Genomic DNA, 12,872 nt, shown 5'->3' with positions numbered 1-12,872 from the left:
TATATCACAGTATGTTAAAGTAGTTCTTTGTCAAAGGTGTTCTTTTTCAGAAGGGGAACTCACATTGCGGTCGAGTTTTCCCTTTTTAGAGGGGGACCGAATTTTTCTGCTACACCGGTCATCATGCTGTCTGATAAATGTCAAAGCCAGTGTAGAAAAAACGTTCCCCGTTCAGACATATTGTGAGTTTTTACACGTTTTCTTTTGAAATTAGCAGGTGATTACACAGGAACAATGGCCCGAGTTGTGAAAGTCTTACAGACTTTACGAAATCACTGGAAAAAGTCGACTGTTGCTGTGTGTGTGTTGTCTTATGGTGGACGCTGGTTATACGGGAAGCACTGGTTAGTACCGCTGTAATCACGCAGAATATCACGTCTGTACTCTTTCAGCACAATCTGTATACAGAAAAATCAGGTGTAATAGTGTGAGAAGTTAGAGATCTCACTGAAGGTTGATGATTATGACACTGAAGGTCTACTTCTTCCCCATAGTGACCATGTACTGCGACGAGAGGCATGTCAGGAGGCTAGGGTAAGGTATATTATTCCCATTTCCTATTCAGGTGATCTTTTATAATCACCACAAATGTTTATGTTTATTCATTCATCTCCAGTAACTGCTTTATCCTGAACAGGGTTGCAGTGGATGACTTGATTACAATGCCTGTGAGAAGGAGACACATCCTGGTTTGGATACCAGTTCGTTACAGTATTCACATTTTCAGGAAATTTAGAGTCACTGATTTACCTACTGACATGTTTTTTTGAAACCCACACGAACACGGCGAGAAGATTATAAACGCAATACGAACAATAAGTGGAGCTCGGAAGTGAACCCGGAACCTTGTAGCTATTAGGCAGCATCTGTGCCATATATTTTAGGCTAACTGCCTAGTTATAGTAGACATGCTGTGAAAGGATAATAATCCTTTTACGGAGTAGGAAGAATTAAGCATTAGTACAAATAATCTGTACTGGGTTCTCTGGTTTTCTTCAGCTCTCAAAAACATGTTCGTAGTCAGATTGGTTGCTTTAAAGAGTTTCCGTAGGTGTGAATGAGTTGGTGACTTTATGTACCCACCTCATGGCTTTGACCTGGATAAAGTAGTTTCCGAAGATGAATGAATGAATGATGAATAATTTGTCGGTATGTAGATATATGAAACACCTCAAACTACAGTTTAGTAACAGTAGTAATTTTATAGTGTAAATGTTGCCATACAGCAAGTAGCAATGATCTGCTTTCTGCAATCTGCTTTTTAACCAGGAATTTGGTCAGAAATTGATTGGACCTCAGGAGTCACTGCAGAAAGCCACAGTAATCCTGAATCCTGCAGCATGCAAAGGGTTAGCATTTGCAATAATCATTTTTCAACCTACTCATCTTACCTTGCCTGTTGAACTGCATTAATCTTGCTGATTGAGGTGTTTATCTGTGCTCTTGTGCACATTTTTTCCCCACAGAAAGGCAAACAATCTGTTTGAAAAAAACGCAGCCCCTATTCTACATCTTGCTGGGATTGATGTTAAAATTATAAAGGTATTGGACTTTAGTCTGTTGTGTTTTCTAAATTTTTTTGATGCTAAACTTATGCTAGTGATTTGACTGTTCTATAGACAGATTATGAAGGACAAGCCAAAAAGCTAATGGACCTGATGGAACAGACTGACATGTTGATTGTTGCCGGAGGTGATGGAACCCTGCAGGAGGTAAAACCTATTGTTGTAATCTCACTAGAAAGATTGTGGCATTTTGAAGGCATGTGCTTTTGGAGCAGGTAAACTATTTTTGTGTCTTTTATGCTGCTCAGGTGATAACTGGCTTGCTGCGCAGAGCTGATGAGGTATGTACTGTGATAATGTCCAATAGGAGTAATTTGGGAAATATATTTTGCAGGCAAGGTATGAAGATGTAATGTAGAGGTCCGTTCTGAAAGCTTCTTTAGAAATATCAGAATATATGTGAACAGTGGCAGAAACGGTAGGACTTGATTGGTGGATATTATGGGTTTGTGTTTACTAATTTCTTCTCTTTTTTTTTAACATATGCTGCATTTGAATCCCAGGAAGCATTCAGTAAAATTCCCATTGGCTTCATTCCTTTGGGCTCTCGAAACTCCTTGAGCCAAAGTCTGCATGTTGTTACTGATGACAAAGTGAAGTAAGCACTCTTTTTAAACTCACTCTTTGTACTATATTTCTGATAAAGTCAGAGCAACAGATTGTGATTTGTTTATTCCAGGTGCATCACTTCAGCAACGCTGTCTATTCTGAAAGGGGAGACGGTGCCACTGGATGTTCTTCAGATAAAGGTACACCAGAAGTGCCCTGTTGCTGTGTGGGTAAATTGTAAGCACGATTGATCATGTTGTGGTTTTTATTGCGTGTTCTCAGAGTGAGCAGGAGCAGCCGGTCTTTGCTCTCTTAAGTTTACGCTGGGGTTCCTTCCGAGATGTCGCAACATCCATTAGCAAGTGAGAGGGAAACTATATTAATGAATTTTTTTATTTTAAACTTGGCACATATATTTTTGTTCATTGACATGAGCTCTTCTCTGCCTGTCATCAAGGTACTGGTATCTTGGACCTTTAAAAACAAGAGCAGCCCATTGGTTTAGTACACTTAAGGTGAGTGGTGTGTTGTGTGAACTCTTCTGCTTTAGTTTTGTGAATTTTGATTATTAAATTAACAAAGCTGTCTTCTGTATCTCAGGAGTGGCCACAGATGCACCATGCTTCTGTTTTGTACCTGTCTCCCACCCCTCGACCACTAGACCTGCCTGACGTGAAGCCTGTGAGACCCAGTCTGCTCTATCGCATCTATCGGAGACTTCAAAACTACTGGACGCCTCCTGCAGAGGGTAGAGTTGATGTGCATCTGTGAAATTTACCTTTGCTGCAGGATGTAATTTCTGAGGTCTTAGTGCTGTGTGTGTGTCTGCGTATGTGTGTGTGCATCTGTGTGTATGCATGTGTGTCTGTCTGTGTGTGTGTCTCTGTCTGTCTGTGTGTGTGTCTCTGTCTGTCTGTGTGTGTGTGTCTGTCTGTCTGTGTGTGTGTGTCTCTGTCTGTCTGTGTGTGTGTGTCTCTGTCTGTCTGTGTGTGTGTGTCTCTGTCTGTCTGTGTGTGTGTGTCTCTGTCTGTCTGTGTGTGTGTGTCTCTGTCTGTCTGTGTGTGTGTGTCTCTGTCTGTCTGTGTGTGTGTGTCTGTCTGTCTGTGCGTGTGTGTCTGTCTGTCTGTGCGTGTGTGTCTGTCTGTCTGTGTGTGTGTGTCTCTGTCTGTCTGTGTGTGTGTGTCTCTGTCTGTCTGTGTGTGTGTGTCTCTGTCTGTCTGTGTGTGTGTGTCTCTGTCTGTCTGTGTGTGTGTGTCTCTGTCTGTCTGTCTGTGTGTGTGTGTCTCTGTCTGTCTGTGTGTGTGTGTCTCTGTCTGTCTGTGTGTGTGTGTCTCTGTCTGTCTGTGTGTGTGTGTCTCTGTCTGTCTGTCTGTGTGTGTGTGTGTCTCTGTCTGTCTGTGTGTGTGTGTGTCTCTGTCTGTGTGTGTGTGTGTGCCTCTGTCTGTGTGTGTGTGTGTGTGCCTCTGTCTGTGTGTGTGAGTGTGTGCCTCTGTCTGTGTGTGTGAGTGTGTGCCTCTGTCTGTGTGTGTGAGTGTGTGCCTCTGTCTGTGTGTGTGTGTGTGTGTGCCTCTGTCTGTGTGTGTGTGTGTGTGTGTGCCTCTGTCTGTGTGTGTGTGTGTGTGCCTCTGTCTGTGTGTGTGTGTGTGTGTGTGCCTCTGTCTGTGTGTGTGTGTGTGTGTGCCTCTGTCTGTGTGTGTGCGCCTCTGTCTGTGTGTGTGTGTCTCTGTCTGTCTCTGTGTGTGTCTGTGTCTCTGTGTGTGTCTGTGTCTCTGTGTGTGTCTGTGTCTCTGTGTGTGTCTGTGTCTCTGTGTGTGTCTGTGTCTGTGTGTGTGTGTCTCTTTCTGTCTGTGTGTGTGTGCCTCTTTCTGTCTGTGTGTGTGTGTGTCTCTTTCTGTCTGTGTGTGTGTGTCTCTTTCTGTCTGTGTGTGTGTGTGTCTCTTTCTGTCTGTGTGTGTGTGTGTCTCTTTCTGTCTGTGTGTGTGTGTGTCTCTTTCTGTCTGTGTGTGTGTGTGTCTCTTTCTGTCTGTGTGTGTGTGTGTCTCTTTCTGTCTGTGTGTGTGTGTGTCTCTTTCTGTCTGTGTGTGTGTGCGCCTCTGTCTGTGTGTGTGTGTGCCTCTGTCTGTGTGTGTGTGTGCCTCTGTCTGTGTGTGTGTGTGTGTGTGTGTGTGTGTGTGCCTCTGTCTGTGTGTGTGCGTGCCTCTGTCTGTGTGTGTGCGTGCCTCTGTCTGTGTGTGTGCGTGCCTCTGTCTGTGTGTGTGCGTGCCTCTGTCTGTGTGTGTGCGTGCCTCTGTCTGTGTGTGTGCGTGCCTCTGTCTGTGTGTGTGCGTGCCTCTGTCTGTGTGTGTGCGTGCCTCTGTCTGTGTGTGTGCGTGCCTCTGTCTGTGTGTGTGCGTGCCTCTGTCTGTGTGTGTGCGTGCCTCTGTCTGTGTGTGTGCGTGCCTCTGTCTGTGTGTGTGCGTGCCTCTGTCTGTGTGTGTGCGTGCCTCTGTCTGTGTGTGTGCGTGCCTCTGTCTGTGTGTGTGTGCCTCTGTCTGTGTGTGTGTGTGCCTCTGTCTGTGTGTGTGCGTGCCTCTGTCTGTGTGTGTGCGTGCCTCTGTCTGTGTGTGTGCGTGCCTCTGTCTGTGTGTGTGCGTGCCTCTGTCTGTGTGTGTGCGTGCCTCTGTCTGTGTGTGTGCGTGCCTCTGTCTGTGTGTGTGCGTGCCTCTGTCTGTGTGTGTGCGTGCCTCTGTCTGTGTGTGTGCGTGTGCCTCTGTCTGTGTGTGTGTGTGTGTGTGTGTGTGTGCCTCTGTCTGTGTGTGTGTGTGTGTGTGTGCCTCTGTCTGTGTGTGTGTGTGTGTGTGCCTCTGTCTGTGTGTGTGTGTGTGTGTGTGTGTGCCTCTGTCTGTGTGTGTGTGTGTGTGTGCCTCTGTCTGTGTGTGTGCGCCTCTGTCTGTGTGTGTGTGTCTCTGTCTGTCTCTGTGTGTGTCTGTGTCTCTGTGTGTGTCTGTGTCTCTGTGTGTGTCTGTGTCTCTGTGTGTGTCTGTGTCTGTGTGTGTGTGTCTCTTTCTGTCTGTGTGTGTGTGCCTCTTTCTGTCTGTGTGTGTGTGTGTCTCTTTCTGTCTGTGTGTGTGTGTCTCTTTCTGTCTGTGTGTGTGTGTGTCTCTTTCTGTCTGTGTGTGTGTGTGTCTCTTTCTGTCTGTGTGTGTGTGTGTCTCTTTCTGTCTGTGTGTGTGTGTGTCTCTTTCTGTCTGTGTGTGTGTGTGTCTCTTTCTGTCTGTGTGTGTGTGTGTGTGCCTCTGTCTGTGTGTGTGTGTGCCTCTGTCTGTGTGTGTGTGTGCCTCTGTCTGTGTGTGTGTGTGCCTCTGTCTGTGTGTGTGTGTGTGCCTCTGTCTGTGTGTGTGTGTGCCTGTCTGTGTGTGTGTGCGCGCCTCTGTCTGTGTGTGTGTGCGCCTCTGTCTGTGTGTGTGTGCGCCTCTGTCTGTGTGTGTGTGCGCCTCTGTCTGTGTGTGTGTGCGCCTCTGTCTGTGTGTGTGTGTGCCTCTGTCTGTGTGTGTGTGTGCCTCTGTCTGTGTGTGTGCGTGCCTCTGTCTGTGTGTGTGCGTGCCTCTGTCTGTGTGTGTGCGTGCCTCTGTCTGTGTGTGTGCGTGCCTCTGTCTGTGTGTGTGCGTGCCTCTGTCTGTGTGTGTGCGTGCCTCTGTCTGTGTGTGTGCGTGCCTCTGTCTGTGTGTGTGCGTGCCTCTGTCTGTGTGTGTGCGTGCCTCTGTCTGTGTGTGTGCGCGCCTCTGTCTGTGTGTGTGCGCGCCTCTGTCTGTGTGTGTGCGCGCCTCTGTCTGTGTGTGTGTGCGCCTCTGTCTGTGTGTGTGTGCGCCTCTGTCTGTGTGTGTGTGCGCCTCTGTCTGTGTGTGTGCGTGCCTCTGTCTGTGTGTGTGCGTGCCTCTGTCTGTGTGTGTGCGTGCCTCTGTCTGTGTGTGTGCGTGCCTCTGTCTGTGTGTGTGCGTGCCTCTGTCTGTGTGTGTGCGTGCCTCTGTCTGTGTGTGTGCGTGCCTCTGTCTGTGTGTGTGCGTGCCTCTGTCTGTGTGTGTGCGTGCCTCTGTCTGTGTGTGTGCGTGCCTCTGTCTGTGTGTGTGCGTGCCTCTGTCTGTGTGTGTGCGTGCCTCTGTCTGTGTGTGTGCGTGCCTCTGTCTGTGTGTGTGCGTGCCTCTGTCTGTGTGTGTGCGTGCCTCTGTCTGTGTGTGTGTGCGCGCCTCTGTCTGTGTGTGTGTGCGCCTCTGTCTGTGTGTGTGTGCGCCTCTGTCTGTGTGTGTGTGCCTCTGTCTGTGTGTGTGTCTGTCTGTCTCTGTGTGTGTGTCTGTCTGTCTCTGTGTGTGTCTGTCTGTCTCTGTGTGTGTCTGTCTGTCTCTGTGTGTGTCTGTCTGTCTCTGTGTGTGTCTGTCTGTCTCTGTGTGTGTCTGTGTCTCTGTGTGTGTGTGTCTCTTTCTGTCTGTGTGTGTGTCTGTGTCTCTGTGTGTGTGTGTCTCTTTCTGTCTGTGTGTGTCTTTCTGTCTGTGTGTGTGTGCCTCTGTCTGTGTGTGTCTTTCTGTCTGTGTGTGTGTGCCTCTGTCTGTGTGTGTGTGCCTCTGTCTGTGTGTGTGTGCCTCTGTCTGTGTGTGTGTGCCACTGTCTGTGTGTCTGTGTGTGTGTGCCACTGTCTGTGTCTGTGTGTGTGCCACTGTCTGTGTGTCTGTGTGTGTGCCACTGTCTGTGTGTGCCACTGTCTGTGTGTGCCACTGTCTGTGTGTGCCACTGTCTGTGTGTGCCACTGTCTGTGTGTGTGTGTGTGCCTCTGTCTCTGTGTGTGTGCCTCTGTCTCTGTGTGTGTGCCTCTGTCTGTGTATGTGTGTGTCTCTGTCTGTGTATGTGTGTGTCTCTGTCTGTGTATGTGTGTGTGTCTCTGTCTGTGTGTGTGTCTCTGTCTGTGTGTGTGTCTCTGTCTGTGTGTGTGTCTCTGTCTGTGTGTGTGTCTCTGTCTGTTTGTCTGTGTGTGTGTGTCTGTCTGTGTGTGTGTCTCTGTCTGTGTCTCTGTCTGTTTGTCTGTGTGTGTCTCTGTCTGTCTCTCTCTGACTGAGTGTGTGTGTGTGTGTGTGTGTGTGTGTGGTTTCAGAGCCCCATGTGGAGGCAGAACCAGAGCGCTGGGAGGATAAACAGATCTCTACACTGGAGCTCACAATCAGCACACACAACAGGAATCCGATGAAAAAAGTAAGTCACTACAATACATTTAATATTCATTTCTTCAGACTGTTGCATAAAGAAGGGTGTTTATTTATTTAGGATATAATACAAGTTATTAATTTGATGACTGTATCTAGTGTAGATGAACGTGGTAAGAGAAGAGCATTTCACACTTCCTGAGGTTATCAGGTTTCATGCTGCTCACACTTTACCACAGGATTAACAATGTGCAGTTTAGAACAACAATAACTCAGGTGTTAGTGCAGTGTAAAAAACCCTGGAAAGTCAAACGTGAAACCAAAATGTCTTTGATGTCCTCTAGTGGCTGACTCTCATATGGCAATCTTTCATTTTAAGAAATATTATCATTAATATAATGATAAATAATATCATTTTAATATTCCACCAAAGCATTTCCGAGAATAGCGTTCAGTTCAGTTGACTGATTAATATCTCCCCCAATATTAATACTAATTATTGAGCTGATTGACAGTTATGTACATGATAGCTGAGCTTCATGAATGTGCACCAATTTTTCATCACTTGACTTTTTGCTGTAGGAAAATCACATCTTGTCCTACTGACGGACCATCATCAGGGACCATTCTTTACATGTTGTCCAGCTAGTCTAATCTAGCTCATTGCACTGATATGATAACCAGCATGAGTGAAAAAAATGGTGGCAGAATTCAAGTCAGCACTAACGAAATGCATTTATTATTCACTGTATTACTTTAGCGGAAATCTTCAATTATCTTTGACGTATAGTTTACTCGTTACGGTTAGTCAGTCACTCCTTTTTAAATGAATTGCAAGGACAGGAATTAAGATCAGAACCACAAATTTAATCAGAACCACTCCAAATTTAACCCAAAGAAAGACTGATTTAACTGTTTGAGAAATGAACAGTGTTGCAGGCAAATAATGAAGAGAGTTTACACATTACACATTAGCCTGAGTTACTGCAGTTTAAGCTTGTGTGAAACAAACAAAACGTATCCATACATTTTGGTTTCATTTCTACAAGTACCCAGTAGAAATAATAATCTACGATCGTTCGTGGTGAGGATTGTATAAGTTGTGTTTCTCTTTCTTTGCGCAGGTAAAAATACTTAATCATGGTGTAAACTTAGATCTTGACACACTTTAATAACTGAATATTTTAATTTTGAACTGTGTTGTGTTCAAAGGAAGCAGGATCATGGTGCAGCTTGTCCCCATTTGGTTTGGGAAAATGTTATTAGAGCTGTTAAGAGCGCAGGTGTGGCAGTGGGCGGAGCTTTAACTTTGAGATCAGCTAAAAGAGAGAGCTTATTCGAAAGACGAATAAGACTAGCTATTTAATTAGGACTATATAAATGCTCACTAGTGAAGTAGGAACAGTTTGTGCTTGTGGTATCTGAGGAGCGTTGCTATAAGATTTATCACATTTAGTCATAACTTTGCTGGTTTTAGCTTCCTGTCATGTGATTGGTGTTCGCACGTGAATATGCACATGAATCTATAGACAAATCTACCTATACTTGTGGAAATCTGGAGGAAATCTTTAGTTTGCTTTGTTCTATTAATGTATTTAGAAATTAGAATGTATCCAAGTGTCTCACACAGAATGTAGAATGTGTCACACACCTTTTGGCTTTTTTTATTATTATTTTATTTTTTTTTATATAGTAGTGACTTATATTAAATCGATCGTGTCATCGAGATCAAGGTCATGCTGCGTAAAACCTCTGCCAATGTAAAAATAAGCCGATCGGGTGACTCACTGCAGTGACCCCGAACAGGGAGCAGCCGAAGAACAAGTACAACAACTGATATTTAATCAGTTACTACAGTTCTGTATGTGTTAGTCCTAAATCTTTTACCAATTTGTAGCAATAAAAATTAAAATCTTCTGTAAGGGATGTAATTTGACAAAAAACACTAAACATCAAATGTATATATTTTTTGCCCTTGTTAATGTGATAGAGGTCACAACTGAAAACTATTTTAATTGTTGATTTCTTTTTTTAATGCAAATGTTTATCCCAGCAGAAAACCCAGTTCACTGAAGGGAAACCGCCTTTATGTTCCACAGCCCCTTAGCCCTTGTTTTCTCTTGGCCAATAGGAAACCATGCTGATGAATATGCTGTTTGTCACTTATGCTGTTTGCATGGCACTGTTTAAACCACACACACTAGTTTTTTTTGTTTTTGATAAATCACCTGCTCAGATTTTCTTGTTAGTAATACTGGCATCATTGCTATTATTTTGTTGTGACTGATGAAACTAGCGGTTGCTAATGGAGTTAAAACCTTGCTGTAAATTAAAAAAGACGTAGACTTCTCATAGCCTGTCTTCCTCCTGCAGCGGACAGACGACTCCCTGGTGCTCTCTGTGGAACCAGACACACTTACAGTGGGACAGTTCATCACAGAAGGGTATTTATTTCAATGCAATATTTGAACTTGAGAAAGACTTATAAACTGTGTTATTCTCTGTTATGTATTCTGCCAAGGATGTAGTTTGGTGACTGGTGTAATGAATTAGAATGATTTGTGTGCAGGACTAAAAAAGCTGAAAACCCATTAGAGTACACAGAGAAGGCACTTCAGATCGAGGCAAGCGTATGTCGCCTTGCTGTTCCCCAGGTGAGGATATGTTTTTATCAACAGTGTTAAAATTACTGGTTATTAGTTATTGACCAAGCATAGTTGGTGCTATGTATCTGATTGCTCAGAATGCGTTAATATAGCAATTTGTGCTGGTGTTTGTCATATAAACTTTAAAATCTAGCAATAGACCCACTGAAACAATTACTACAGTAGTGTTAGTAACTAGTAGTTAGTGTTAATAATCAGGAGACATGGCAAATTATACATTTTTCATCAGTACAACTTGTGACTTATTCTAACATATTCTAGCTTGCCGGCTGAAGATGAAAAGGCAAAAGCGAAGTTACAAACAATGTAATCATTGCTGCAGAATAAAAGATTAGTGACAGTGTGGTTATGCAAAAATAACAAACACTGGAGGAAGCAATCTTCTGGTATCCTCCATCTTTATTTTATAGAAATGCTGTTGTTTTGTAGTAAATTAAAGGAGGTTTTCCTCCATCTTGCTGCAACAAAGTGACTTGAACCCATGTAATAAATGTGAACGTCTCAGGGCAGTTAAGTGTTTCACATGTTTTCAACATTAAATAACTGATAAAAGGTCTGCTACGGCTTTTGACAAATTGACAAACATTTTAGGTTCTGTAAAGCTGCTTTGAGATAATGTTTGTTGTTTAAAGTGTTATACAAATAAAATTGAATTGAATCGTCATTCTTTAATGAAAAAAAAACGTGTAAATTGTTGACAAATTGCTGAATTATAGGGAGAAAAACATGGTGTGTAATATGCTTTTACAGGAAAAATCACCACCACAACAACCACCATATTGTTGTGGATTATTTTCCTATAACAGCATGTCTCATGGTGTTTTATTCCTTACTTATCCCACCAGAGAGCTGTACTGAGCCTTGTGCTAACTCTGTTGTTTCTGATCACAGCAGGGTGCTGGCTTTTTTGACATTGACAATGAAGCGTTTGAGGCCATGCCAGTGGAAGTAAAGCTTTTGCCACGAAAACTGAGGTTCTTTTGCAGCTCAGATCGCAGAGACCAGCTAGCACAGATCAACTGACAGAGACGTGTGCTGAAACACATCATAGTGAAAGTATTGAGCTCGGCTCTTATTTATTGGACTTAACCAGCTAACTCCACAGCATCCTGATGTCAATATGTCGTCATCTGTATTCGATGGTTGAAAGATTCTCCTTGGATACTATGACTATATGTAAGAGAATGCTTACAATGCACCCAAGCTTGAAATCAATGTGCTGCAATACACACAGCACCAGATCTGGGTGTGAAATGTTTGCTTTGCTGAACGTGTCTGCAGTGGAAGGAAGGTAGTGGACGCAACACCGTTTGCTTAATATATAACAAACTCTTCTGTTTGCATGTGGACCAAGGACCAGACCAGAAATAGCAGGAATTATATGAATCATTATTACAAATGATCATGTAACAGAACTTACATTAAAAACATGACCAAAACCATAACCTGATTCGTTTAATTTATTTAATTGTTCATTATGGATAACTTGTTGTGTCAGAGAACACTCATCCTGAAACACCTTAATCTTAATAAATACAAAACTCCCATGCTTTATGTACAAGTTATGAAAGAATACAACAGTCCTGCATACTAAATTTAAAGGGACAAATTGTAAACTCCATTTTGCTGCTTGACTATATGCTGAACAAAGCAAATTTATTTCATTAAAAACTTTCTATTTGTAGAAGATATAGACTAAACAGAGCAGGACAACATTTACAGGGGGGTGTTTTCAGTATACAGATAGCTGTCATTGCCAATGTCCTGTAGGCAATTAAGTTTATTACATTCACCATCTGTCAAACAGCAGGTTTGTAGAATTTTTTTTGCAAGGCCCTTAACCCTGGGTATAAAAAATGAGCTAAAATGTAAGTCGCTCTGTATAAGGGCATCTGCTAAATGCTGTAAATGTAGTACAAAGGCCTGGTCTGGGTGCAGATGCTTTCAATAGACTCAGGTGTGGCTTCTGCTTGGATAGAATGAAAGCCTGCACCCACACCGGCCCTTTGCAGATAAGATTGGACATCCCATCCCCAAATCCCCATGTCCAAATTGTTACAGACCTGCAGAAACAATTACCTGCTTTTTCCTTAACCTAATAATACAAATATTTGAGGGACATTCATTTTAATCTTGAACACAAACCATCACAATCAGTGAAGAGAGTTTATTTCAAGATGGCAGTAAAAAGTTTTATAGACCAAAAAAAGAGAAAGAAAACCACCCACATGCAGCAGGATGGAAGAAATAATGTTAAATGACTACAGACAGCAGTTAAATGGAGCTGAACATTTCTCCAATCTGTATGCATTAATGACATTTTAATGCTTAGTCAACACCTATTTGTTTAAGAATTCTTACACAGTTGATTCATACACAATCATTATGTACACTATCTCAAAATCAACTTAAATCGGTTTATAAATTATTAATTATGAGGAAAAGAATAGCTAATACATGATACATATATATATTTTAAAAATCATCAGCAATTTCACCATATAAACTCTATGGGCATGTAGGACAGAGTATGTGTTGTTCATTTACTGGTAAAATCTTTCGAGTTTAATAGTAAAAGCATTCTTGTGTCCCAGTCAAACAACGAGCGCCTGCACTCATTCGCAGAAATGACTTGCAGTCAGCCTGGTATGTGGATTAAACACAAATCTGTAGTATTGGATTTAAGACAGTAGGATTTGTTGCATGTAAAGTTCCACAGGCCCTAAACACCACAACAGATTTCGTAAGTGCAAGATACTCTTCCTTGTTCAAGTCATGGGTTACAATTAATGTAGTGTGATCTGAAATGTAATCTGAATGAATAAATTCGTTTAAGGAGCAGCAGCTGACTTTGCCGGTATACCAGTATGGCCATGTGATCTGGTTTGGTTGAAAAGTAATTGAGTCAAATAATTGCTCGTTGC

The 12,872-nt window shown here is 43.0% G+C and overlaps 1 protein-coding gene across 4 annotated transcripts; it reads left to right on the top strand.

Annotated features, from left to right (window-relative positions):
- Positions 1–77: 77 nt before the first annotated feature.
- On the top strand, positions 78–11,393 carry agk (acylglycerol kinase). 4 transcript variants are annotated; one of them, XM_060877905.1, is made up of 16 exons: positions 80–344; positions 495–534; positions 638–689; positions 1,270–1,349; positions 1,467–1,542; positions 1,620–1,712; positions 1,814–1,846; positions 2,069–2,163; positions 2,245–2,314; positions 2,397–2,476; positions 2,572–2,629; positions 2,715–2,862; positions 7,234–7,331; positions 9,656–9,726; positions 9,852–9,936; positions 10,840–11,393. In XM_060877905.1, exons 1-16 carry the CDS (start codon positions 314–316, stop codon positions 10,969–10,971), a joined length of 1,242 nt encoding a protein of 413 aa, XP_060733888.1. In that variant the 5' UTR covers positions 80–313; the 3' UTR covers positions 10,972–11,393. The 4 variants fall into 4 exon arrangements, with proteins under 4 accessions (XP_060733887.1, XP_060733888.1, XP_060733890.1 ...); XM_060877907.1 differs by having other exon boundaries at positions 81–344; positions 638–668; XM_060877904.1 differs by lacking the exon at positions 638–689 and having other exon boundaries at positions 78–344.
- Positions 11,394–12,872: the final 1,479 nt, after the last annotated feature.

The sequence above is a fragment of the Tachysurus vachellii genome, chromosome 9 (assembly GCF_030014155.1).
Source record: "Tachysurus vachellii isolate PV-2020 chromosome 9, HZAU_Pvac_v1, whole genome shotgun sequence".
NCBI lineage: Eukaryota > Metazoa > Chordata > Actinopteri > Siluriformes > Bagridae > Tachysurus > Tachysurus vachellii.
This window is presented reverse-complemented; position numbering and strand designations above follow the sequence as displayed.